Below are 26,587 nucleotides of genomic sequence, written 5' to 3'. Positions count from 1 at the left end.
CAGGGCACAGAGGGGGGGTGCAGGGCACAGAGAGGGGGGGTGCAGAGCACACAGAGGGGGGTGCAGGGCACAGAGGGGGGTGCAGGGCACGGAGGGGGGGTGCAGGGCACGGAGGGGGGTGCAGGGCGCGGAGGGGGGTGCAGGGCACGGAGGGGGGTGCAGGGCACACAGAGGGGTGCAGGGCCAGGAGCACCCTGGGCAGCGATGGGCGGGGCGGGGGAGGGTGTTGGGGACCCCGCCCCCTCCTGCGCGGGGATTGGCTGCCGGCGGGGGCGGCGGGCACAGGCCGGGCTCGGGTCGCGGGGCGGGCGCTGCGGCGGAGTCCCCGCCTCCTGCAGCCGCGGCGCTCCGCTCCGGCCCGGCCTGGCCTCGGGGAGCGGGGTCACGGGGCGCAGGAAGCGGCGGCGCGGGGAGCGGGCTCCGGGCACCGACACCGGAAGCGGATCCGCTGCTGAGTAATCCCGGCGGGAGGCCCGCTCCGCGCCGCAGGCGGAGCCGGTCCGGACCGGACCGACCGGGCCCGCAGCCCCATGGCCGGCGCCGGGCCCCCGCGGCGGGAGGACGCGGAGCCGGCGGCCGGGCCCCCGCAGGACGCGGAGCTGGCGCTGGCCGGCATCAACCTGCTGCTCAACAACGGCTTCCGGGAGTCCGACCAGCTCTTCCGCCGGCACAGGTGCCCCCGCTGCCCCTGCGCCCCTTCCAGCCCCCGGTCTCCTCCCCCCTCCTCCCCGCGCCCCCTCCGCCCCCTCCTCCCCGGTCCCCGGTCCCCGCGCCCCCTCCGCCCCCTCCTCCCCGGTCCCCGGTCCCCGCGCCCCCTGCGCCCCTTCCAGCCCCCGGTCTCCTCCCCCCTCCTCCCCGCGCCCCCTGCGCCCCTTCCAGCCCCGGGTCTCCTCCGCCCCTCCTCCCCGCGCCCCCACCTCCCCGGTCCCCGGTCCCCGCGCCCCCTCCGCCCCCTCCGCCCCGGTCCGCTCCGCGGGCTCCGGCCGCCCCTGCCTCCCCCTCGGCCCGGGCTGCAGCGGCTCCGCGCCCCGCCCCCGGCGGCCTCTCTCCCGGACCCGCGGCCTCCCCGCCTCCCGGCCTCGCCCTCCGAGGGGCGCCTCCCGGGTCCGGGGCGGTCCGGGCGGTGTGACTCGCCCCGGTGCCCCGCAGCCTGTGGGCCCGGAGCGCCGACCGCCGGGGCCTGTGCGCGGCGTCTGCGCCCCGCGCCCCGCCGGCCCCGCACTCCCCGGGCCTCTCCTCCGGGGACGCGGCGGGGGCCGAGCCGCGAGGGAGGGAGGGAGGGAGGGGGGGACCGCACGTGCGGACCGGCTGTCCTCACGGTCTAACGCCTCCCTTTTCCGGGAGGGGGGAGGGGAGCCGGGCCCCGGGCGCGGTCCGCGGGGGAGCCCGGGGGAGGGAGGGGGCCGGGATGCGCCCGCGGCCTGCGCGGCCTCCGAGGCGGCTCCTTCCCGGTGCGCTGCGGGGTCACGTGCCTCCGCTGGAGCGGGAAGGAGGACCGCCCGTGCTGGGGGGGAGGGGGGGGAGGGAGGTGCTGCAGCGCCTGCAGCTTTTCAGGCTCCTGGGGCGCACTCTGCGGCTGATGGCACAGCAGAGCGCTCACCCTGCACTCCCCACCAAAGGCCCGTCTCCTCCACGCAAGTCTCTTAACCTGGAAACAGAACTTCCCAGCGTGATGCAGGCCTTTCACCTTTAAAGCGAACTGTCCCATCCAGGCGAGTCCTGTCCGGGCCGGTGCCGAGCAGACGCCGTCCCTCTCGCAGGATGTGTGGCCCTGAGAACGCTGCCATGAAAAAGGAGGGAAATCTGAGTGTCTGCACCTGCCCCCACCTTCCTCCCTGCTCTCAGTACCCCCCCCCCCCCCGGGGCCCCCTTAGAGCGTGGGAGGGAGCGGGAAGAGAGAAATTGAGGACCCAGGTGGGTTGCCTCCTGCAGGAGACCAGGGCCCTGGCAGGGAGGAGCCTGCCACCCAAGCACGTGCCCTTGACGGGAATCGAACCCAGGACCGTTCAGTCCACAGGCGGACACTGTCCACGGAGCCACGCCAGTGGGGCCCGCGCTTTTCTTTGTGTGGCAGAGGGAGGGCTGGAGTGGATCCTCTGGCTGCTGACCGACACGTCGTTTGTGTGTCTAGACACCACTTACTCTGAACTGTCCTCGGCTGCTTATTTTTAGCAAGAGGCCTGGTGCATGGATTCCTGCACCGGTGGGGTCCCTCGGCCCCGCACCCTCTCGTAATCCGGGACCCTCGGGGGGTGTTGGAGAGCCGGTTTCAGCCCCATCCCCCAGGCCCGATCCAGACAGGAGGGAGCCCAGTCCAGTGCATTAAGCATCTGTCCCTGGTGGTCAGCGCACATCATAGTGACCGGTCATTCGGTCGCTGAGGCTTTTGTATAGAGAGATGATCATTTTTTCTAAACCGACTAGTATTCTTGTGTATGACCCTGATTATTGTCTCCTGAAGGCGCGAGACACCTGTTTCTGTGTTACGTTTTGTCCAGACGGTTGTGTGCACAGGTGATGAGGGCAGGTGGTGAGTCTCAGGAAGACTTTTCCACAGCTCCCGCAGAGAGCACCTTGAGAGGTGTTTCTGGGGGGGTGAGTCTGGGGGGGAGGGCGGGGAGCTGTCCAGGAGGGTTTGCATTTTGTTTCTCGGTCACAGTTGACATGTGATGTTTGGTGCACAGCGTAGCAGACACTTGCGTACGTTATGACGGGACCCCCCACAGGCCCCGCACCCCGCTGACACCCGCGAGGTGAGCAGCCCTGGCTGGCCTTGTCCGCTTGTGTTTGGAGGCGGGCCCGGAAGATAAGGGAGGAAACCGGGATCGGATCTGCTCTCTGCCACGTGGACAGGTTTCCGTGTGTGCCCGGTGTCCTGGGCGCGGCTCCAGGGGGGGTGTGTCCCAGGAGCCTCCCTCAGGGACTGTCCGTGCCCGGCCAGGGCTCTTCCCGTCCTGCTGTTCTGTGTCGCCCACATTGGTCCGGTTTGCACTTTGCCCTGCGACCTTGTTTTCCAGTGGCTGCACCTTCTTCGGGGAGGATGGGAGCCAGGTGTCCTCTTTGCATTCCCGCCGGCCGGCTCAGCCCGTCTGCCGCTTCCGAGGGGGCGGCCTGGCTGGTGGGAGGGCGGGTCCGAGGGAAGGAGGAGCCCGGGGAGCCGGTGCAGGTGCAGGGCAGAACCGGGCACACGCTGGCTCTTTGTCCCGCAGCCTGCCCGCCCCTCGTGCTCGCTGCGGACAATGCAGTTTGCGTGGGAGATGGAGTCCGTGGAGGCTGCTTTGGCGTTAAAGTTAGCCCGCCGCCGGCGAGGCCCAGCAGGCGGAACCTCCGCCTGTGCACCCGGTCTGTGCACCCGAGATCGCTGGTTCCGTTCCCAGTCAGGGCACGTGGGGGTTTCCGGGCCTGATCCCCAGAAGGGAGCGTGCAGGAGGCAGCTGATCTAGGATTCTCTCTCTCTCTCTCTCTCTCTCTCTCTCTCTCTCTCTCTCTCTCGTTTCTGCCTCTCCCTCTCTCTAAAATCAATATTAAAGCACTAAAAAGTAACGTTAGCCTCCCTGTTGCATTAGGAACCTGCTGTTCCCTCAGTGACTGGCTGTGCAGGACTCCGCGGGGAGGATGGGGGGGGAGAGAATGGGGGGGTCAGGAGCCGGGAGAGAGCAGGGTCCCCCTCTCTCTGGCCGTGGTGAGTCCCCCCCCTTCCAGGATCCTCGTAGACCTCCGGGATCTCACCGCCCCGCTGTGGCAGGGGAGCACTGTCCGAGGGACAGGACGTCTTATTGGAGGAGGCTCCTCCGCCGTGGCTGCCCGTGGGGAGCGGCCCCTGCACGGGAGCCGGCTCCCGCGGCCACTGAGTCCCTGGGGAGTGAACACCGTGCACAGCGGAGGCTCTGCCCTCGGGGGATCTCACGCAGCCGCCATTTCCGTCCCCAGCACCGGGTCCGGAGGCGGGGCCGCTGGGCCCAGGCCCTGCCTGCCTTTCTGAGCCCGCCCCTGGCCTTGGCCTCGGAGCTCAGCGCCTGGCCACGCTCCCTGACACCCGGGGTGTGCCGCGGACAGGCGCGGGCGGGAGGCTGGAGACGGTCCGGGGCCTGAGCCGTGGGGGCAGCCTGCAGCCCAGCGAGCAAGCCCGGGTGGGAGTGAGGGAGTGAGCTTCACGGGGAGGAGGGGGAGGGAGGAGGGGAGGAGAACAGGGAGGTGGTGGCAGGTTCCCGCCGATTCCTGCCGTAGATATTGATAACTCCGCAACTTGTCCGTGTCAGTGAGACAGGAAGCGTGTCGCGGTTACAGTGAGTGTTCGCTGAGGAGAAATGGCATGAGAGGACGGAGTTAGTGCCTGGTCGGTGCTGCGAATTGCGATATTTCTCTTTTTCACTGCACTTGATGAACATGGCAACAGTGCATGCAAAGCAAGAAAAATGGGTGCCCTGACCGGTGTGGCTCAGTGGATAGAGCGTCGGCCTGCAGCTCAAGGGTCCCAGGTTTGATTCCAGTCAAGGGCATGTATCCTGGTTGCGGGCACATTCTCAATGTGGGGTGTGTAGGAGGCAGCTGATAGATGTCTTTCTCTCATCGATGTTCCTTCCTCTCTATCCCTCTCCTTTCTTCTCTGTAAAAAATCAAAAAAATATGTATTTTAAAAAGAAAGAGAAATGGATGGTCAGCAACGTGTGTGTATTTAACATGAAGACCTGGTCCTCAGTCGTCCGGCGCTGTCTGTGGCGCATGCCGCCGGGCCAGGCGAGAGGACGGCGCAGCCTCCGGGGACGCAGCTGCGCCCGCAGAGCCGGGCTGGACGCAGGGCCCTCGGGCAGGGGCGAGGTCTTCAGTGGCTGCAGTGTGGCACCCCAGCCCTCGCCCCCGCCAGGCTGTCCCCATCCCTTCCTTGTTGCTCAAGAGTTTCAGAACCTCTGGGCGGGCGGGACACAGGTTCCTCGTCCAACAGGAAGCGTCCGTTATTCAGGCGAGCCAGGAGCGTTGCGGGGAGTGTCGGCCGCAGGCCGGACTCGCGAGGAGCAGGTCCGTCCTTCCCGAGGGGTTCTGGCTCCACATTTATCTATTCTTATTTAACACACGTTTTATTGTTGGTGGTATTGCAGATACCTCCCCCTTCCCCCACCCCGCCCCCAGGTCTCTCTCCACCTGCCTATTGCCCATGGCCGTGCCTGCAAGTCCCCCAACCCCACCCCGAGGTAGCCCGTCTGTCCCACGCCTCCCTGCTCCGGTCTTACTCATTTGTTCATTTATTTATTGATAGTCCTCACCCGAGGATGTTTTCCATTGGTTTTTAGAGAGAGAGTGGAAGGGAGAGGGAAGGACAGAGAGAAACATCGAGGTGAGAGAAACACACCGGTCAGCTGCCTCCTGCACGCCCCCTCCTGGGGATCGAGCCCAGCTCCTGGGCAGGTGCCCTGACTGTGAATAGAAGCTTGGCCTCCTGGCTGCTGGTCCATTCTCCACGCAGAGCCTGGCGGCCGGGCTGCGGGCGGGCTGTGGGCGGGCAGGCTCGAGGTTGTTGATAGTGTGTGTGGTTTGGACGACCTCTGCTCCACCTGCTGTTGGTGTTTGTGGAGACGATGGAGGCATGACTTTAGAGAAGGAACAGATAGAAATCGAGCCCTTGATGGTGTGGCTCAGTGGATAGAGCGTCGGCCTGCAGACTGAAGGGTCCTGGGTTCAATTCCAGTCAAGGGCAGAGGCCCGGGTTGTGGGCTCGATCCCCAGTGGGGGGCATGCAGGTCAGTGACTCATCATTGATGTTTCTGTCGCTCTCTCCCTCTCCCTTCCTCTCCGAAATCAGTGAAAAAAAAAATTTTTTTAATGTAAATCTTCTGCCCACCCCTGATCATACCTCCTCTCAGTTCATCCCTCTGGGATGTCCCGCCTTTTGGCCTCAGGAACAGGGTCTATTTGTCCGGTGTCTGATGTTGTTTTCAGTTTCCATGGGAAGGTTAATACGTTTAGAAACAGTCAATTGCTTCTTTGTATTCTCAGCAGCTTTTCTTCGGGGAAGTCCTTACACAGAAAGAGAAAAAACAGCCATTTCTCCAAAGGGGGAATCAGAGGGCTCCAAAGACACAGGGGGAGCTTTTTTATATGTTTGCTTGTGTCTTCACTGTTTATTTTGAAGAAGAGCCTACATCTTCCAAAGCACGTGACCTTGTCTGGTCGATCCGTGTCCCGTGTTCCCACAGGACACGTGTTGCCGTGTAATTCAGAGGTTGGCAAATCACTTCCTTCCCGAAGGCGGCTCTGGCTGCTGGCCCGTTCCGTTTAGGACGTGGTTGTGAGTGACGGCAGAGTGGGCGGGCCCCTTACATTGGACGGGGAGGTGTGATTTGGTTTCCGATTTGGCTCACACGGGGATGGAGTGGCCGGGTGCTGGGGGAGGGGAGGGGGCGGGGATGGCTGACTCTGAGAGTTGTTTGGTAGAGGGGTTTGCGGGGTGTGGACCATGGTGAAACCCTGAGGATGGTCCTTGTTTCATGTGTATAAAGTTTAGAACACATTTTGCCTTTTTTTTTTTTTTACTTTAAAAAATATATATTTTTATTGACTTTGAGAGAGAGGGGGGAAAGGAGGAATAGAGAGACAGAAACATCGAAACATCCATGAGATGAAGTCATCAATGGGCTGCCTTCTGCACGCCCCCTACCAGGGATCGAGCCCACAACCGGGCATGTGCCCTCCTGGTTCCTGGGTCAATGCTCAACCACTGAGCCACACTGGCTGGGCATGTTTTCATTTTTAAGATGAATGTTAATCGCCTCGGTTTGGGCATGTATTTGCGGATGGCGGATGGCGGATGGTGGGTTGGCTCACAAAGGCAGCCTCTCTTAGGTTTCGACTTTCTTGTCCCCGTCATACCCCCCCCCCGCCCCTCCCCCGGCTCTGACGGAGGGGGCGGGCGGATGCGGCTCCACAGACCGACGGGGACCCCCGCTGCCTCTCTGACTTCCCTCTCAGGGCAGCGCCACCTGCCGGAAGCCCTTCCCTTCCCCCCATCATGGGGACCAGGTCACGACCCCCGCCGTGCGAGTGTTGTTAATTATTCCTGTTTTGTTTTCTTACAGAAATCACAGCCCCTTAATGAGCTTTGGAGCCAGCTTCGTCAGCTTTCTGGTACGTAGGCGTGGGGAGAGATTGCGTGAGGCGGTGAACATGTAACGTGTGTTTCCGTGGCTCCTGCCTGTGTGGATTCATGGTGGCGAAGAACCCTTTGGAGTTCTGCCGGAGTGTGTTTCTCGGCATCTCCAAGGGGCTCAGGAGTCTGGAGAAGGGGCTGCTGTAAATTATTAAAGAGTCCAGAGACGAAACATACTTTGGGAAGGCACTTTGGGGGCAGGAGAAGACTTAGCTGAAGGAACCAAGTCCTCCTGTCTCTCTGGACCCCTTGCTTTTTATTAGCACATGTTGTCCTAAAGCAAGGTGGATATACAGATCGAAGGGTAAGGTTTGGTATACGGAATCATTGTGGGATTGGGAAACCGCCTACGGCTGTTCAGGTGTGTGGCCAGCAGGAGGCAATAGCGTGCAGATTGGAATGCCCTCGGCTGTCTGGCAGCGAGCAGTCATCCAGGCAGATGTTTAGATGAGGGGAACGCCCTCAGCCATTTCCAGCAGGCAGTCCTCACGGTTCCATCAGCCTTCCGATGAGTTTATGACCTGGGATCAGCCTCCCGCAGAGCTCAGAGCTGCAGCGAAGACTGCCTGTTCACCGGCACCTGGGCGAATCCTCTCTCCCGGGTTTAAAAAGAAGATGCCATAGCTTATAGCGCATTCTCGTTTTCCCAGCCCAAATCCATTTTAAGTGAAAATGCAGTTATGGAAATACCTCCCCAACATTTAACACTGCATTTGAGTGAGAAAGAATCGGCGGTTGGCTAGGAAAGGTCTGCTCTCACGTCCCAAGGTACACGTGGCTGGGAGGCAGGGGAGGCCGCAGGGCTGAGGTGGGCGGTGGAGGCGGGTCCGAGTGTCACTTAACCTTCAGGCAGTCGGGGGCCGAGTTCAGTCATAATGAGGCAATCGAGGCAATCTGATGCTTTTATTTTTCAGAAACATCCCATAAGCTGCTCTCAGACTCAGTTTATTTAAAAGCCATCGTAGAATTGTAACAGAAAAGGACAAACAAACAAAACCCCACGCAGAGACCAGTAGGAATGAGATCGAGGAAGCACTTAGATCCCAGGTTTAGGGAGACAGCAGCCTCGGGGTGCAGGCCCGGCCCGGCTCCGGGGCCTGGGTGTGGTGTGAGCGTTGGATTTCCCGGGAACACAGAGCTCAGGGTCTCTGTTTGCGAGGAAACAGAGGTGCCTTCTCTCAGGAGCTCAGTCTTGGGTGGGCTGGGCATGGAGCCTGAGGGGACACGCCGGGAGCTCGGGGGCAGGGGCTGAGGGGGTGAGGTGTGTGGAGGTTACTGGGATGAGGAGAGGGAGGGAGAGGGGAGGGGGGCGGTCTGGTCTGGTCTGGCTGACTGGAACGTGCTTGTGGGGGTGAGGAGAAGGATGCCGGGCGGCCGGTGAGTGTAATGGGATGGAGAGCTTGCCGGGTTCACCTCCCAGGTCCTTCCAGAACCCGGTGCCTGGCTCTGCCGAGGCGCTCACCCGGGAGCCTCAGTCCTGCGGGTGGAAAGAGCAGGTCCCCCGGGACAGGTGGCCCCTCCGTCACACGGGGCCTGGAGCAGCAGCTGCCAGCCCGTGCCGAGAAGCCCGTCCGGGCCGTGTTCGCTGAGGACAGCCCGTTCCCCACGTGAGCCGGACCGACCACACGCAGACGTCACCGCAGGGACCCGTCACCGCCGTCCTGGAACACGGCTTTCCACGGGACACGCACCACGTGTGTCCCGTAAGGTGACCAGACGTCCCGCTTTTGGCAGGACAGTCCCGATTCTTAACAATTTGTCCCGCGTCCTGCTGCATTTTAAAACAGTCCCGATTTTTGAAACTGTTTTAAAACGCCGAGGGACAAATTGTTAAAGATCGGGACGTCTGGTCACGTTAGTGTCCCTCGGTATCTGTGCCCGCGATGGGCCGGCGCCCCCGGGTGGGAGCCTGAGCCTGTGATCAAACGGAGTTAGGTGGCCAGTCAGCCCTCAGGGCTCTCGTCACCGTGTGTGTCACTGAGAACGAGGCGGTGGGACGGCAGTGCTGGGCGCTCATCCCCGTGCGCGCCCTCCTGCCGGCCTGGAGGGCAGGCGGCCGCCAACGGCTCCCTCGCAGCGAGGTCCCGTGTTTGTGTGGGGCGTGTCACTGCCGTACGCGGGCGATCCACACGCGCCCGCCTCACCGGGCCTCCCGTCTCCCTCGGAAGAACGCCATGATGACGTTTGAGGAGGAGAAGATGCAGCTGGCGTGCGAGGACCTGCGGACGACGGAGCGGCTGTGTGAGAGCGAGGAGGCCGGCGTGATCGAGACCCTCAGGAACAAGATCAAGAAGAACGTGAGCGGCCCTTCGCCGGCCCGCGGCTCAGTGTTTGCCAAACGTGTTCCTTGTTTTGTTTTTTCCCCCTTTATTGGCTAAGGTGTGCTTCTCCCCTCATGCCCCCCCCCCCCCGTCCCCAATCCTGCCCTCAACCTCCCCCCCTTGTTGTCTGCGTCCATTGGTTATGCTTCTGTGCATGCATACAAGTCCTTTGGTTGATGTTTTGTTTTGCGGGGTTTTTTTCCCCAGGAATTTTCCCATTGATTTTTAGAGAGAGTGGAAGGAAAGGGGAGAGGGAGAGAGAGAGAGAGAGAGAGACATTGATGAGAGAGACATCAGTGGTTTTATTTTGGGGAAGTAGAAACTCGCGTAGTTTTATAAATGGTGACCCCCTCAGTTCTGTGCCGGCTTTCCTGTCCCCGTGACCTCGGGGTTTATCATTAGGAGACTTGTCTTTGGGTTGGGGTCTCAGCTGGTGGTGAGGAGCAGCTGAGCAGCTGGGGGGAGGGGGGGCGGGGCGGGGGGAGGAGCGGCCGGCGGGGGAGGGGGGCGCAGAGCGGCCGGCGGGGGCTAACATGGTCTCGGCGCCGGGGGCTGGTGGAGCGGGAGGCGGGCTCCGTGGAGACTCACCGTGTGCTGTGCCTCCCCCGCAGGCGGACGCCCGGAGGTCGGCGCCCTCCATGGTGGACCGGCTGCAGCGGCAGATCATCGTGGCCGACTGCCAGGTGTACCTGGCCGTGCTGGCCTTCGTCAAGCAGGAGCTCTCAGGTACGGCCGCGGGCGCGGCGTCCGGGAGGCGGGGTGCACAGCCGGGAAACGCTCTTTTCTTAGAGCGGCTCCAGTGTCAGCCGTGGAAAGGAGGTGGCCCGGCCCTGTCCGGTGTGGCTCAGTGGATAGAGCACCAGCCTGTGGACAAAGGGTCCCAGATTCGATTCTGGTCCCTGTCTTAGCTGCAGGTGCTCCCCGGCCTGGGCCCTGGTCGGGCGTGTGCAGGAGACAACCATCGGTGTGTCTCGCTCACGTCGATATTTCTCTGTCTTCCCCTCTCCCTTCCTGTGTCTAAAAATCGGTGGGGAAAATAAATAAATAAATAGATAAAATAGAAATGAAAGGCGGTGGGAACGTCCTCGGGGAGGATTAACAAAAGGAGGAGAGGAAGCCATGGCCCTCTCTGGGGCGTGATACTGGGTTATTGCTCGGGAAACGGCCGCCGTGGTTCTGCGTTGTGTTCTGTGGGTCCGGTTCGGAGCTCTTGCTGCTCAGTCCCTGAGTGTGGGCTGTGGGTGAGCGGTGACAGCGGTGAGGGTCACCACACACCCCACGCTTCACCGAGATTCTCGTTCTGAGGCTTTCTCCCCACTGGTCCTGTGTCCCCAGGGGGGGCGGCAGGAGGCAGCTGTCAACGATTCTCTCTCATCGTTGATGTTTCCATCTCTTTCTCCTTCTCCCTTCCTCTCTGAAATCAATCTCCTATCTAATAAAGAGGAAGCATACAAATTGACTGTCCAACACACAAGATGGCCACCACAAATGGCCGGCAAGGGAGGGCAGTTGGGAGCAATCAGGCTGAGGGGAGGGCAGTTGAGGAGGGACCAGACTGGCAGGGGAGTGGTTAGGGATGATCAGGCTGGCAGGGGGGTGGATAGGGGATGATCAGGCTGGCAGGGGAGTAGTTAGGGGGAGATCAGGCTGGCAGGGGGGTGGTTAGGGGTGAACAGGCTGGCAGGGGAGTGGATAGGGGTGATCAGGCTGGCAGGGGAGCCGTTAGGGGTGATCAGGCTGGCAGCGGAGCCGTTAGGGATGATCAGGCTGGCAGGGGAGCGGTTAGGGGGAGATCAGGCTGGCAGGGGAGTGGTTAGGGGGAGATCAGGCTGGCAGGGGAGCCGTTAGGGGTGATCAGGCTGGCAGGGGAGTGGTTAGGGGTGATCAGGCTGGCAGGGGAGCCGTTAGGGGTGATCAGGCCCACTGTGGCCGGGGCGGGAACAGGCCGTGCAGCTCACTGTCCTCTCTCCCCGCCCAGCGTACATCAAAGGCGGCTGGATCCTCCGGAAAGCCTGGAAGATCTACAACAAGTGCTACCTGGACATCAACGCGCTGCAGGAGCTGCACCAGCGGCGGCCGGCGGGGACACCCTCACCCGCCGACGCCGCCAACCACAACCACACGGCGGCGGAGGGGGTGTCGGAGGAGACGCTGAGCCGGCTTCGCGGCGCCGTGAGCTTCGGATACGGCCTGTTCCACCTTTGCATCTCCATGGTGCCCCCCAACCTGCTCAAAGTCATCAACCTGCTGGGGTTCCCCGGAGACCGCCACCAGGGGCTGTCCTCTCTCATGTATGCGAGCGAAAGTAAGGACATGAAGGCCCCTTTAGCTACGTGAGTAGCTGTGTTCACTGCTTCATAGATAACGTAGTGTTGAGTGAGGGGCCGCAGTCGGCCCGGGAGAGAAGCGGCAGGTAAAGCGGGTTTGGCGGACGTGAGGCTGTCTCTTTTTTTTAATGTTTTTATTGACTTCAGAGAGGAAGGGAGAGGGAGAGAGAAACATCCATGGTGAGGAGATTAGGGATCAGCTGCCTCCTGCAGGCCCCACACGGGTGTCGACCCCCCTCGGGCCTGGGCCCTGGCCGGGAGTCAGACGGTGACTCCGGCTCCTGGGTCTGGCTCAGCCGCTGAGCCAGGCCAGCTGGGCGGAGCTCACATCTTCCAGCGCCAGGCCGGTGCGTGGTTTCGGGGTTTGTAGTCTCGCAGATGAGGGTTGTGTGTAGACAGGGAAACCATCCTATTTCCTGGTCTTGAACAAGGGGTGAGCCATACTGGTGACCTTGGCCACAGTCACCGAGATCCCAATTCTGATTTTATTTTTTTTATATATATACTTTTTAATTTTTAAAATATATTTTATTGATTTTTACAGAGAGGAAGGGAGAGGGATAGAAAGTTAGAAACATCGATGAGAGAGGAACATCAATAAGCTGCCTCCTGCACACCCCCCACCGGGAATGTGCCCACAACCAAGGCACATGCCCTTGACCGGAATCGAACCTGGGACCCTTGAGTCTGCAGGCCGATGCTCTATGCACCGAGGCACATCGGTCAGGGCCCAATCCTGGTTTTCAGGTTTGAAGGATAAACATCGATAGGACATTTCTATGGCCGTGAATTTTTGTTCTCTGTCCTTGTCTGGGTACCTTCCCCGAGGACTCTGGTTGGTTCCTCGGTCTCTCAGGTGTGGCTTTGGCTACTTTGCACGAACTGAAACCGAGTCACAGGGTGTTCAGTCTCAGCGTGAGTGGCAATGACTTAACCACAAGAGTGCTGGTCAGAGCAGGAACCCCTTATTCCTCCGTCCGTGAAAAATGGTGTGATGTTCCCTCCCCCCAGTTTGGTAAATCCCTGCCATTTGAGATTTGAATGCTTTTACCAGACATTAGATGTGCTTGGGTGTCACACCACTTGTCAGGATTTTCCCTGTAATGTTGACATCACAGGGAGCCTTCGAGAGCTCGGTTTCTGCTCTCGTCAGAATGGCGGCATTTGGATATTTACTCTTAACATGTGGTGGCTGTTAAAGAGATCATTAATTTTCTTACTATTTTGATTGATTGATTTCAGAGAGGAAGGAAGAGAGAAACATCAATGATGAGAGAGAATCACGGACCGGCTGCCTCCTGCACGTCCCCCCACACTGGGGATGGAGCCCACAACTGAGCACGTGCCCTTGACTGTGATCGAACTCGGTTCCCTTCTGTCTGCAGGCCAACGCTCTATCCGCTGAGCTGAACTGGCTAGGGCGAGATCGTTAATTTTTCATTTCAAGAACGTTTGTGGGCCACCCCCCCAACTCATTCCATGACACAAACCGTGGACCTCCACTAACTTGACTTAGCAGGTTTGAAACTTGTGATAATCATTGACGAGCTGCCTCTTGCACACCCCCTACTGGGGATGTGCCCGCAACCAAGGTACATGCCGAACCCAGGACTTTTCAGTCCGCAGACCAACGCTCTGTCCACTGAGCCACACCGGTTTTGGCCACTTCATCGTTTTTAAATGGAGCCTCTTCGAGGCCTGAGCAAGTCCTGCATCGGCTGCTCTCGTTTATGTCAAGTTTTATATAAAGTTTTATATAAAGTGTGGCTTTGCCTGTGGCTCCTGCACCTGAACCCTGACTCTGACCTGCTCCAGTTGTGAGCACGGCGGAAAGCACGGCAGAAAGCAATGTGCTCCTTCTGTGAACAGGGACGCCTCCCTCGGGGGGACAGGACATCCTGGCCCCGGGCCTGCCTCTGTACCCGTCGAGCTGGGCGCCTCGGAGGCTGCAGCTTCCGCGTCTGTCCTGGTCTCCCCGGGTGCGGGCTGGTCTGTGCGTGAAGCTGCCGCTTTCCAAAAGCTGATACGGGCAGCTGCTCTGACGATTTAGGGAGTTTGGGGGTGGGGGGGACCTGGGAGCGCACACATGTGCTGTGTTTGGGGACGAAGCCCTGGGAGCCGGGCTCAGCATCCCCATCCCGCAGGCTGGCGCTGCTCTGAGGATGCAGGGGGTGGAGGGGGGGTGGGGGTGGAGGTGAGGGTGGGGTGGGGGTAGGGGTGAGGTGGGGGGTGGGCGGAGCCAGGGGAGCCGGGGTCCGGGCTCAGCATCCCTCCCTGCAGGCTGGCGCTGCTCTGAGGATGCAGGGGGTGGAGGTGGGGGTGGGGGTGGGGGGGGGTGGGGGTGGGGGAGGGTGGGGGTGGGGGTGGGGGAGGGTGGGGGTGGGGGTGGAGGGGGGGTGGGGGTGGGGGTAGGGGTGAGGTGGGGGTGCCGTGTTTGGGAATGGAGCCCCCGGGGTCCGGGCTCAGCATCCCTCCCTGCAGGCTGGCGCTGCTCTGGTACCACACGGTGGTGCGCCCCTTCTTCGCGCTGGACGGCAGCGACCACCGGGCGGGCCTGGCGGAGGCCAAGGAGATCCTGCGCCGGAAGGAGGCGGCGTACCCCAACTCCTCGCTCTTCCTGTTCTTCAAGGGCCGCGTGCAGCGGCTCGAGGTGCGTGCGTGTGGTCGGTACAGCCGCCGGGGTCCCGCCAATGGCCTCTCCGTGGGGGGAGGCTGCTGGGAGCCGGAGGGGGGGGGGCCTGCTGGGAGCCGGTTGGCGCTGCGGGCGGGCAGGGCGTTGGGTCTCTCCGATGGAGACACAGGCACACGGTCTCCATGCGGGGACTGGTTGGTGCTGAGACGTCCCGGAGGCTCAGTGGTTTTACACGAGGTGCTGCCCCCTGTCACGGCGGCACCCGCCCTGGAGTCCTCCCGCCTCTTGTTTTTCCTGCTCCCCCGCACTCAGGGCGAGTCTGTGTCTTTAAAAACCAACTGGGAGACAAGTGTCAGGTTGCGGATGACCCCTTTCTCTGCCGTGTTGTGGGTATTTTATTAAAAGCTCCCACCGGTCATTTTTAACAGTATATTCTTACTGATCTTAGAGAGGAAGGGAGAGGGAGGGAGGGAGGGAGAGAAACATCCATGGAGAGAGGATCACTGATCGGCTGCCTCCTGCACGCCCCACACGGGACGGATCCCACAACCCGGGCCTTGGAATCGCTCTGTCCGTGCGCTCGGCCGGGTTTGGTGGCTGTGGGACACGCGTGGAGCGACGCGCATGGAGCAATGACAGGCGTCCGCGGTGACCCGTCCTCTCCCCCCTCAGTGCCAGATCAACAGCGCCCTGGCCTCCTTCCACGCGGCCCTGGAGCTGGCCGTGGACCAGCGGGAGATCCAGCATGTCTGCCTCTACGAGATCGGTGAGTGCGGGCCTGTGCGGCCAGGCTGTGGGCACACGGAGCCGGCGACTGCCCCGAGCCTGCCCTCCCCCAGGGGGTGCAGGGCGATGGAGCTGCCCCGAGCCTGCCCTCTCCCCCAGGCTGGTTCAGGGCGATCAGCTGAACAGCCTGCCCTCTCTCCCCAGGCTGGTGCAGCATGATCGAGCTCAACTTCCAGGACGCGTTCGGCTCCTTCGAGCGGCTGAAGAACGAGTCCCGGTGGTCGCAGTGCTACTACGCCTACCTGACCGCCGGTGAGTGCCTGCCGAGCACACTGTCCGCGCGGCCCTCCCCGTGGCAGACACGCCTGTCACTTCTGGAAGGACCAGGCTCTCGGCCTGAGGAGAGAGAGAGATGATAGATAGGTAGGTAGATAGATAGATAGATAGATAGGTAGATGATAGGTAGGTAGATCGATAGATAGCTAATAGATAGATAGATAGATAGGCCTGAGGAGATAGATGATATTTAGATAGATAGATAGATAGATAGATAGATAGATAGATAGATGCTAGGTAGGTATATAGATAGATAGTGAATAGATAGATAGATAGGCCTGAGGAGATAGATGATATTTAGATAGATAGGTAGGTAGATAAGTATCAATAGATAGATAGATAGAGACGTGCTGCCCCCTGGTGGAGCCGCCTGGGGACAGCCGTTAGAGCGTGGCCTGAACTGTCTGCGCCCGTTGGTTGGTTGGTTGGTTGGTTGGTTTGGGAACATTCCAGTGCCGCGGGCGGGCCTGGGCCGCGGGAGCGTTGGGAACATTCCGGTGCCGCGGGCGGGCCTGGGCCACGCGAGCGGCACCTCCCGCGGACCGTGAGCAGTAGCCGTGTCTCTCAGTCTGCCAGGGGGCCACCGGCGACGCGGACGGCGCCCAGGCCGTCTTCAGGGAGGTGCAGCGGCTCTTCAAGAGGAAGAACAACCAGATCGAGCAGTTCTCCGTGAAGAAGGTGTGTGCCTGCGGACGGGCGCGGGGGCACGGAGGCCACCGTCCCCTCTCGCTCCTGGGCGTCAGACCGCCAGCGGGCACCCTCCCCGCCCGCGCGGCTCCCCGAGGGTTCGCGGCCGGCTGGGGGCAGCGGTCACCGCAGGCGGAGGGTCTGAGGGACAGACCTCGCCGACCCGCAGAGCTACGGGCACACCGCGGGGACAGCGTCGTCCGGGGGTTGGGTCAGACCCAGCGAGGTGCCAGCGCCGGTTCTCAGGATGGCGAGCACATCACATTCTCGAGGGAAAAAATACTTTCTAATTGACCTCAGAGAGGACGGAAAAGAGGGAGAGAGAGGGAAACGTCAGAGATGAGAGAGAATTATCCATCGGCTGCCTCCTGCACCCTGGGGATCGAGCCTGCAGCCTGGGCCTGGGCCCTGGCTGGGAATGGAGCCCTGACCTCCTGGTTCATAGGTCGATGCTCCTCACTGAGCCACACGGGCCCGGCCAGATCACATTTCGACCTGACTTTTAAAAATTACGCACATCCCGTGTACGACAGAAAGGCCCAGGACTGCGGGAACGCACCCCTAATGTACCCAAATCTTAGAGTTAAGGTTCAGCTGAATGGCTGAGGGCCCGTGACTCCTGGCCACAACCTGAGTGTCCCACGGTTTTCATCTCGAGTTTCTGTTGAATGAGCGTCCGGTGACTTGGTTTGAGGACAAACTAGGCCCGTGGTCGGCAAACTCATTAGTCAACTGAGCCAAATATCAACAGCACAACGACTGAAACTCTTTTGAGAGCCAAAAACCGAATTCTGTGCATGGGCCACGAAGTTTCAATTGCACTGTGCGTGCTCGCGTGTGGTATTTTCTTTTAATATATTTTACTGATTTTTTACAGAGGAAGGGAGAGGGATATATAGAGAGAAACATCGGTGAGAGAGAAATACCGATCAGCTGCCTCCTGCACACCCCCCACGGAGGATGTGCCCGCCACCGAGGTAGATGCCCTTGACCTGAATTGAACCTGAGACCTTTCCGTCTGCAGGCCGACGCTCTATCCTCTGAGCCACCCCGGTTAGGGCCACGCGTGGTATTTTATGGGAGAGCCACACTCACGGGGCCAAAGAGCCTCATGTGGCTCCCGAGCCGAGTTTGCCGACCACAGGACTAGACTACAGTGTGCCAGGCCCGAGAGCCCCGCTCGGTAGGAAATGAGAAATTCCACAGGTGTCACCAGCCGGCTCCCGGCTCCCTCCTCAGGTCTGGACGCCCCTCTCACCGGCACGGCACCGAATTGAGTTTCATCCCACGTCCCTGGGGTCCCTCCCGAGTCACGGCCACGGAGTGAGGTGACAGCTGCCGAGGCACCTCTGCCCGCGGCCCGGGGACTGAGCGAGCGTTTCTCACAGACGCACTTGCCGCGCAGCCGGAGGTGGCAGGCTCCCAGGGGTCCGAACGGACCCTGTGACTGTCCCCGAGGCGGCCACGGCCTCTGAGTGTGTTTGGAGAAGGCGTGGCTAACCGTCTGCCTCCCCCCAGGCCGAGCGGTTCCGGAAGCAGAGGCCCACCAGGGCGCTGTGTGTGCTGGCCTCCGTGGAGGTGCTGTACCTCTGGAAGGCCCTGCCCAACTGCTCCGCCCCCAGCCTGCAGCGGATGAGCCAAGGTAAAAACCAACCAGCCAGCCCGCCCGCAGCCTGGCTCCGGGGGAGAGTCCGCGTGCGATTCCCGGTCCGGGCACAGCCGGGGTTCTGGGTTCGATCCCCAGTGCGGGGGGTGCAGGAGGTGGCCGATCCATGATTCTCTGTCGTCATGAGTGTTTCTCTCTCTCCCCTCCCTTTCTCTCTCTAAAAAAAAAATCGATAAAAACATTAAAAACAAAACAAAACAAAAAAAAAACCTTGCCGGTTTGGCTCAGTGGATAGTGTCAGCCCATGAATGGCAGGGTCCCGGGTTCGATTCAGTTACAGGCTCGACCCCTGACCCTGATCTGGGCAGAGCTTCCTGTTTGAGATTCGAGAGACCATGTGGCTCCCCTCTTCCTCCCCCAGAAAACCCCCCATTCTCCCCCCCCCCCCCCCCCGTGAGCCCACACCGAAGCGGCACTGTCACCCCGTGTACGTGAGATCCACGCTTGGTGCCGTGCACTGTGTGGGTTAGACACGCGTGTGATGGCGAGCATCCACGCTCACGGGTGCTATCGTGAACAGTCCCGGCCCTCAGATCCCCTGAACTCCCTCCCCCGGACCTGTGGACGCCCCTGGCCGGGGTCCTGCCCTCATGGGGAGCCTTTCCAGGTCTCGCAGTCGGGGTCACAGACCCGTGGCCTTCCGTGTCTCCTTCCGTGTAGTTCAAAGCAGCGTGTCACCTCCCTGGCCCTGTGGTTTGTGCCTCTGTGTCTCTGAGGATTGTTGCTAAACTGTGGGAGAGGGGACCCTCAGAGGGGGGTGTTTTTCTGTTCCTCACCCGGAGGACACGTTCCCATTGATTTTGGGAGAGGGAGAGACGGAGAGAACCGTGGCTGTGAGACAGACACATCGACGGGCTGCCTCCTGCACGCGCCCCGACCAGGCCCGGCCGGAAGGAGCCTGCATCTGAGATCCATGCCCTTGACCGGAATCGAACCCGGGACCTTTCGGTCCCCAGGCCGAAGCTCTGTCCACTGAGCCGCACTGTCTCGGCCCCTCTGTTCTGGGTGGAGCTGTGCACGGGGCGTGCGGACCGTGGTGGGCGCTGAGGGCCGTGGAGGGCGGTCTGGGCGGTGGTGGGCGCTGAGGGCCGTGGAGGGCGCTGAGGGCCGTGGAGGGCAGTCTGGGCGGTGGAGGGTGCTGAGGGCGGACGTTGGCGTGGAGGGTGCTGAGGGCGGTGGGCGCTGAGGGCCGTGGAGGGCGGTCTGGGCGGTGGTGGGCGCTGAGGGCGGTGGTGGGCGTGGAGGGTGCTGAGGGCGGTGGGCGCTGAGGGCCGAGGAGGGCGCTGAGGGGTGTCCGCTCTGCCTCCGCAGCCTGCCACGAGGTGGACGACGCGGCGGCCGTGGGGCTGAAGCTCTTGCTGCTCGGGGCCATCCACAAGTGTCTGGGCAACGCCGAGGACGCCGCCCAGGTACGGGCAGCGGGCAGCGGGGGGGGGCGGGTGGTGGTGGGGGGGACACACACGGCCGGGGAGGAGAGAGGCACACGCACCCACCACTCCCGCCTCTGCCGTGGGCCCCCACGCTGCACGCCATGCTGGGGCCCCAGGGTTACTGCAGCCCAGGTTCCCGCACGCTCTGTACACGCAACTCCTCCGCCCACGCCGACACGCGAGGGGCCGCCGGCGGGTCCAGTGACGTGTGTCTCGCTCTCAGTTCTTCCAGCGCGCGGCCAGGGACGAGCTGTGTCGTCAGAACAACCTGTACGTCCCGCCGTACGCGCTGTACGAGCTGGGCTGCCTCCTGCTGGACAGGCCGGAGGTGAGCGCGCGTCCTACGGTCACACGGGCGGCAGGCCCGCGGCCGCCTTCGTTCGCGGGAAATCGATGGATGGGGTTGGGGGTGCTGCTTGTGTGTCTTTCCCACGAGGTGAGTCCAGGAGTTCTGTCTGTTGAGGAGATCACGTCTTCTCTGGAATGAGATTTTGGGGCAAAACCTTAGTGAGGGGGATCCTGGCCGTTCCCAGGAAGGCATGTGGGCGGAGGCAGGGCTCATGCAGAGGAGCAGGGTCCGTGAGGATTCTCTGCGTCTGCCTCCTGTGTGCCTGGCCCGGCCCCTCGGCCAGAACCTTCCTCGTCTGTGAGTCAGGATGGAAAAGGACCTGCCTTGCCAACCTCATAGCGATGGTGGCGAGAGGAAGTGCGGGCGGCGCAGGCGGTCACTTTAAGAACATCAAACGCCGTCTGTGTTAAAGCGGTAATTCCCGTGGCGCCGTGTGGACGTATCACGGGCAGATTTCTTTGGAAAACAGGATTTCGGTGGCACCGGGCCTGCCTGCCGCCGGCCTTTGGGAGCTCGGTGGTGTCATATTGGTGTGAGAAGGGTGAATTAGTGAAATCCTGGCTTTTAGCAAGTTTCCCTCAGTTTCCAAATACATGGGTTTCCAAAAGTTGAGTTATAAATCCCGGGAATCTGATGGTAGCATATCCTTAAACCTGTAACGAGGGATAACTCATCGACTTCAAATAAGCTTTCCCCAGGTGTAAGCTCTTAGGGAGACCCTAACATGGGCCGTTAGGATGCTTCCGAGTTGTTTTTGTTTATGGGATGACAGTGAAGGCTGTGGGAATGATTTATGGGGTAACGTCTCGATGTAAACTTTTTGACATCATTGGGTTAACCTGGAGTCTGCACGGAATGAGTGTCTGACTCCCCTCGTTGGCAGGATTGTCTGAATTAGTATATCCCACGGGTCAGCAAACGGTGGCTCACGAGCCACGTGCGGCTCTTTGGCCCCGTGAGTGTGGCTCTTCCACAAAATACCGCGTGCGGGCACTCAGTACAGTGCGAGTGAAACTCCGTGGCCCGTGCGCAGAAGTCTATTGTGAACAAGTGGTGTTAGAACACTCTGGCCAAAGAGCCGCATGTGGCTTGAGAGCCGCAGGTTGCGACCACTGGGATATCCTCCTGCTTTCACCTTTTCTGCTGGGGGAAGCGGAGTGTGAGGAGATGTGTGTGTTTTGTCTTCGCAGACGGTGGCGAGAGGCCGAGCGCTGCTGCTTCAGGCAAAGGTAAGCGCCCGAGCTTCCCGCCGGGGCCTGCCCTCCCGCCCTGGACACTGAACCCCGGAGGTTTGGGGGCGTGACTGTCCGGTGGGTGTTCCTGGGAAGGGAAATGGCGATGGTGAATCAGCCTGCACTGGAGCTCCGAGTCATAGACACTCCTGTGAGCGCTCACCTGCGTTATAAACCCTCCTTTCTGTGAGTGGGGAAGGGACTTGGTATTTCATCACCACGTTCCCAAATAAAGGATTTCCCACTGCCGCTTACACGGAGCTCACACAAGCAAAACACCAGAGACGCAGTCATGATGAACCATTAGCATTCTTTTTTTTTTTTTTTAATATATATATTTCATTGATTTTTTACAGAGAGGAAGAGAGAGGGAGAGAGTTAGAAACATCCATGAGAGAGAATCGTGGATCAGCTGCCTCTTGCACACCCCCTACCGGGCATGTGCCCGGGTTGCAGGCTCGGTCCCCCGTGGGGGGCGTGCAGGAGAAGCCGATGCATGCCTCTCCTCATCAATGCCTCTCCTTATCTCACCCTCTCCCTTCCTCTCTGAGATCAATCAAAGAATATTTTTAAAAATCGGAAAGCTCAGCGATTGGGAAATCAGACCAGTGGGTGAGAGCCCTCAGTGGGAGGGGGGTCCCGGGCCGGACAGACGGTTTGCCCCGCGGTGCGGGCTCGGCCCGCCCTCACCCTCGCCTGCTCTTCCAGGAGGACTTCTCCGGCTACGACTTCGAGAACAGGCTGCACGTGCGCATCCACGCGGCGCTGGCCTCGCTGCGGGAGCTGGTCCCCCAGTGACGGGACCCGCCGGCCGCCGGGCTCTGCCCGGAGCTGGGAGCAGAGGACGCTGCCATGGAGGACGGCTTCCTGCCGGCCCCGCGCAGGGACACTCCCCTGGTCCCCGGCAGGGGGGAGCTCGGAGGAACCGTCACCCGGGAGGGCTCAGTGGCCTTGTTCAGACACTTTAGTTTTGTGATTTATTATTTTTAAAATAAAAACCAAGCTGCACATCCAACCTGCAGTCCTGTGGGCACGGCTGCCGCAAGCACACACCGGCCGGGCGGGCGGGCGGGCGGGCGGGGCGTGCCTTGCCGTGCCGGTTCCTCGGCGACGGATGGCCGGCACCTGGTGTTCTGAAGGAATCAGTGTTCTCGGCCCTCGTGCTGCCCGTGGGAGGACTGTGGCACAGACATGCTAACCCCCACGGCCCCGACCACGACACTCGGGCACAGACTGCGAATTGGTGTGCCCCGTTAGCTCTTCCTGTTTCCGCGGGCCCAGAGAAGGCCGGTCTCCGGCCAGGACGCGAATGTCCCTCACTGTACAACGCGAATGGGAGAACCCGGCGTTCCTTGTTCCCCTCATTAAACACCTGCTCTTCAGCTGACGTGTCGTCGCCATGTGTATGTCCAGGTCGTCCGCGGTGTTTCCGAGGGATGGCGCCATCGGCAGGCTTCGCGGCGGCCTGGCCGGATGCCCTCCCTGCCCCCTCGCTCAGGGTATTGGATACGACGGGTTCGGAGTTATTTTAAATCCTTTGTCGCTCATTTTCATGGTCGTTTAACTGCACCTTGGTCCAGTGCTGCACCCCTGTGTTTTGAAGAATCACAATACCTCAGTCCCACCCTAGCCGGTTTGGCCGGTAGACTGAAGGGTCCCGGGTTCAATTCCCGGTCAGGGCACGTGCCGGGGTTGTGGGCTCGATCCGCAGTCAGGGGCAGGCGGGAGGCAGCCGATCAAGGATTCTCTCTCATCACAGATGCTTCTGTATGTCTCTCCCTCTCTGAAATCAATAAAAATCTATTTTGAAAAAAATGCCTTAGTCCCTTAAGGGTTTCTGCCACGTGGGTGTGGCTCACTTGGCTCCATCGTAAGGTTGGATTTTTTAAAGTTTATACTGAGCTGCAGTCTGCCATCTTGGGGGGTCATTTATTCATGTGTCCTTTTAGCCCAAGCGTGATCCTATGCAGCGTTCACGCTTTGTGCTTCTTTTCCCAGCACAGCGTGAGCCGTGTGACGGTCGGCAGGTGTAATTACGTAACCGGGCGGAGGAGATGGTCATTCTGGGGAGGCAGTGGGTGTTCTTCCCTGACCTGGGCTCTCACCCTCGTGTCCCCCGCCCCCAGCGTGTTTCTTCATGTGATTGGTGTGAGCCCCGTGTGGGTCGTCACGCACGGCCGGAGAGAGAAGGCCGCCGCCCCCTCCAGAGGGCATGGATGCCGAGCCACGAAGACGCTTTCTGCAGAGAGGGCTTCGAGCCTGGGCATCCCGGTCCCTGGCCCAGCGGGTCTGAAGGGAGGAACGGCCTGGATCTTTACCACGTAGCTCTCGCCGTCCGTTCTCTCGGCTGCTGGGTACCGGCAGACTCCCCAAGGCCCAGCGTTTGGGGACCGCGGATGCGTCAGCGTCCCCACCGGCGTTTTCAGCTCAAATGGTGTTGGAACCACTCTGCAGCAGAGATGGAAGACCTGTGCTTAGTAAATTTTTTAAAAATGGTCCCTGCCTTGCCGAGACCAGTTTGGCTCAATGGATAGAGCGTTGGCTTGGGGACTGAAGGGTCTCGGTTCGATTCCAGTCAAGGGCATGTACCTTGGTTGCGGGCATACCACCAGAAGGGGGTGTGCAAGAGGCAGCTAATCGATGACTCTCATTGATGTTTCTAACTATCTCCTTCCTCTCTGTACAAAATCAATATAAAAAATAAATAAAATGGTCCCTGCTTTAGCTGCTGTAAGATGCGCGTCTCCAGAGAGAATTCAAGATTTCAGCCAAGTGTGTGTGCCATTCACCTCACAAGAGACGGCGTCGCTCCGTCCAGGAGGCTTCCCGTTAGTCGTGAATGCGGGTCTGAGCTCAGGGCAAGCAGCCGGAGGCGCTGGTCTCTCCCCTGGTGTTGGGGCACGGATGGGGTGGGCCATGACCCAAACTTCTGAATTTGTGCCAGTAATCTGACGTACATGTACATTCTTGATAGCCTGTAATTAAGTCACTGCCCCTTTCTGAGAAACTGGTTTTGCAAGACCTGTTACCTAAATGCTCCCATCTTACAATGGCCATAAACCATGACACAGCCCCCGGTGGGGTTATAGCGCTGGCGCCAGGCCAGGCCCTTAAGTATGGTCTTAACCCCCAACATCTGGGGCTTCATGCAAAGCCCGAGAAAGGTCCAGAAGTATAATCCAAATTTGGGGGACAAAGGCACCAAAAGGGGGTAAAAGAGGGGCTTCCACCATGTTAGTTTGCTCAGAGTTTGAGAGGCACCTCCTCTGAGTCTGCTGGCATAAAGCTGTGTAACTCCATTTCTCTCAGTGTTGCTTGGTGTTCTATAACTGCCGTATGCTATTTCACGTTTGATTTCTAGTGGTTCTTGTTGCTTTTTTTTTTTAATGTATATTTTTATTTATTTCAGAGAGGAAGAGAGAAGGGGAGAGAGAGAGAAACATCAATGCTGAGAGAATCATTGATCATCTGCCTCCTGCACAACCCAGGCCTTGAGCCGGCAACCTGGGCGTGTACCCTGACAGGAATTAAACTGTGACCTACGAACCAGGAGGTCACAGTTCAATTTGCTCAACCACTGAGCCACGCTGGCCCAGCTTTGTTGCTTTTTTAAACATTTGACTATGGATTATGGAGGACGCTTAGCACCTGGGACACTGACACACATGTGAGCCTGGAAGGGTGAATTTATTATTTTTTAAGTATATTTTATTGATTTCAGAGAAGAAGGGAGAGGGAGAGAGAGAAACTTCAATGATGAGAGAGAATCATTGATTGGCTGCTTCCTACAATCCCCCTACTGGGGATTGAGCCTGCAACCCAGGCATGTGCTCTTGGCCAGAATCAAACCTGGGACCTTTCAGTCCGCAGGCTGATGCTCTATCCACTGAGCCAAACCAGCGAGGGCTGAGAGAGCAATTCGATGGGCAGATGCTGCTTTCGTTGGTAACACTGAGCTGCTGCAACGCGTGCTCCCGGACCTGCAGCCTGCAGCTGGGAGGTGTGGGTGGGGAGGATCATGGGGCCCAGGGATCGCAAGAACACGAATGACAGAGGAGCGGGAAGCCTGGGGATTGACGCCCAACCTCTCCACGGCCGTGTCTGCAAAGGACCGGGCTGTGCCGCCTCCCGAGCCACTGTGTGGGGCCAGCTGTGTGCAGGGAGAGTGACCCGGGCGGGGGGTACAGGAGGGGCGGGGGGGCGCGATCCCGGAGCGCCAGGCGTGCGCCTCTCCTCACTCCGAACCGGCTCCTCGCAGACGCAGACCCAACGCTCAGAGCCAGGAGCGGGAGCCTGCACCCCCTCCCCGCCCGCGGGATTCCAGGCTTTGTCCTTCCCGGCTGCCCATTGGCTGGCGCCGCCAAGGCCCTGCCCCCCGCGGCGTCCCCAGCGCGAGGGCGGGGCTTTGTGACGCAGCCTGACGTCGCCGAGGGGTATAAAAGCCCGCCGGCCGCCGTGCCCGGCCAGGAGCCGCCCGCAAGGAGGCGCGGAGGGAGCCGCCCCACCCCGCCCCAGCCGAGGAGAAGGTGGGCCTCGCCCGCGGCGGTTGGGCGCCGGCGTCGCGAGGCGGGGCCGGTGGACAGTCCTCCGGCGGCGGGGAGGCCGGCAGCGGAGCGGGAGGCCGCTCCGTGCGGGGACCTGCGGGCGCCTCACCAGCGCCCATTCCTGCAGGTCGGGGCGCCGTCCCCTCAGCGCCCGCCTCCCGTTAGCGGGGCCGCCATCCGAGGCCGTTGGGAGCGCGAGGTGCGCGCCGGGCCCGTTCCCGGGGCTGCCGGCCTCCTGCTCCTCGGCCCCGGGCGGCTCCTCACGGGCGGCTCCTCACGGGCATCGGGCGGCTCCTCACGGGCCCCGGGCGGCTCCTCACGGGCCCCGGGCGGCTCCTCACGGGCATCGGGCGGCTCCTCACGGGCCCCGGGCGGCGGGCGCGGGGCTGGGACAGGCGCCGGGTTTGGGTTAACCCTCACCCACGGGTGTTTTTCGCTGATTTTAGGGAGGAGGGAGCCGCTGGGTTTGACTGGTCTGAGGAGAATTCCCTGTTTTGACTGATTTCTGAGGAGGGAGGAGCCGTCCATGGTGAGGGTCCCTGAGGCCACCCCCCGCGGGGCCTGGATCCGCTCTGCTCCGGCGGGTGCTCCTCCGCCGGCTCCCGGCTCGGCCCTGGGAAGGAGGGGGAGGGAGGGGGCAGGGCGGCCGGTCCCCCGGGGCGGGGTGCGAACCATGAGGTCTCTGCGGAGGCATTTGCCCAGCAGTCAGGCGCCAGCAGCGAACCGAACCCCTTAGAGGAAGGGTCTTTGTGAGCTTTCAGGAGATACATTTTAATTGATTTTAGAGAGGAGGAGAGAGAGACAACCATGATGACGAGAGGACATGGATGGGCTGCCTCCTGGAGGCCCCCGGGGGTCAGGCCCACACCGAGCATGACTGGCCGCTCACCGGGCGCAAAGGGCGGCCCCTCGCAGGACACCTGCTCCGGGGCTGAGCGTCCGCCTGGAGCTGGGAGGTCACGGTCGGGCGGGGGCTCCACCCAAAGGAGGGGCGTGCGGGAGGCAGCCGAGGGTCAATTATTCTCATCGCTGATGCTTCTCTCTCTCCCCTCTCCCCTCCTCTGAAATTAACACACATACATTTTTTATAAAACTATCCACATGCACATATAGTAAGTATATATGTATTGGGTCATATATATCATTACTGCCTGTGTCCCTAACATGCAGCCTGCTGGCCTGCCAAAGCTACTCTC

The 26,587-nt window shown here is 60.9% G+C and overlaps 1 protein-coding gene across 1 annotated transcript; it reads left to right on the top strand.

Moving 5' to 3' along the window:
- The first annotated feature begins 314 nt into the window (after positions 1-314).
- Positions 315-22,234, top strand: TTC39C (tetratricopeptide repeat domain 39C). Its single transcript, XM_084887058.1, has 14 exons — positions 315-673; positions 7,071-7,119; positions 9,310-9,438; positions 10,074-10,188; positions 11,441-11,795; positions 14,271-14,439; positions 15,094-15,187; positions 15,352-15,459; positions 16,052-16,161; positions 17,689-17,812; positions 19,148-19,245; positions 19,490-19,594; positions 20,806-20,844; positions 21,556-22,234. The coding sequence occupies exons 1-14, from the start codon at positions 531-533 to the stop codon at positions 21,643-21,645; spliced, it is 1,728 nt and encodes a 575-aa protein (XP_084743184.1). The 5' UTR covers positions 315-530; the 3' UTR covers positions 21,646-22,234.
- The last annotated feature ends 4,353 nt before the right edge of the window (positions 22,235-26,587 follow it).

Source organism: Pipistrellus hanaki, assembly GCF_964339955.1.
Source record: "Pipistrellus hanaki genome assembly, chromosome: 6".
In the NCBI taxonomy this organism is placed as follows: domain Eukaryota; kingdom Metazoa; phylum Chordata; class Mammalia; order Chiroptera; family Vespertilionidae; genus Pipistrellus; species Pipistrellus hanaki.
This window is presented reverse-complemented; position numbering and strand designations above follow the sequence as displayed.

What these genes read in the sequence shown, in the direction of transcription:
- TTC39C (XM_084887058.1), top strand. Translation starts at nt 531, where the DNA reads ATGGCCGGCGCCGGGCCCCCGCGGCGGGAGGACGCGGAGCCGGCGGCC. An exon ending in CAGCTCTTCCGCCGGCACAG is followed by an intron (nt 674 to 7,070) that starts GTGCCCCCGCTG and finishes GTTTTCTTACAG; the next exon opens with AAATCACAGCCCCTTAATGA. An exon ending in CCAGCTTCGTCAGCTTTCTG is followed by an intron (nt 7,120 to 9,309) that starts GTACGTAGGCGT and finishes CTCCCTCGGAAG; the next exon opens with AACGCCATGATGACGTTTGA.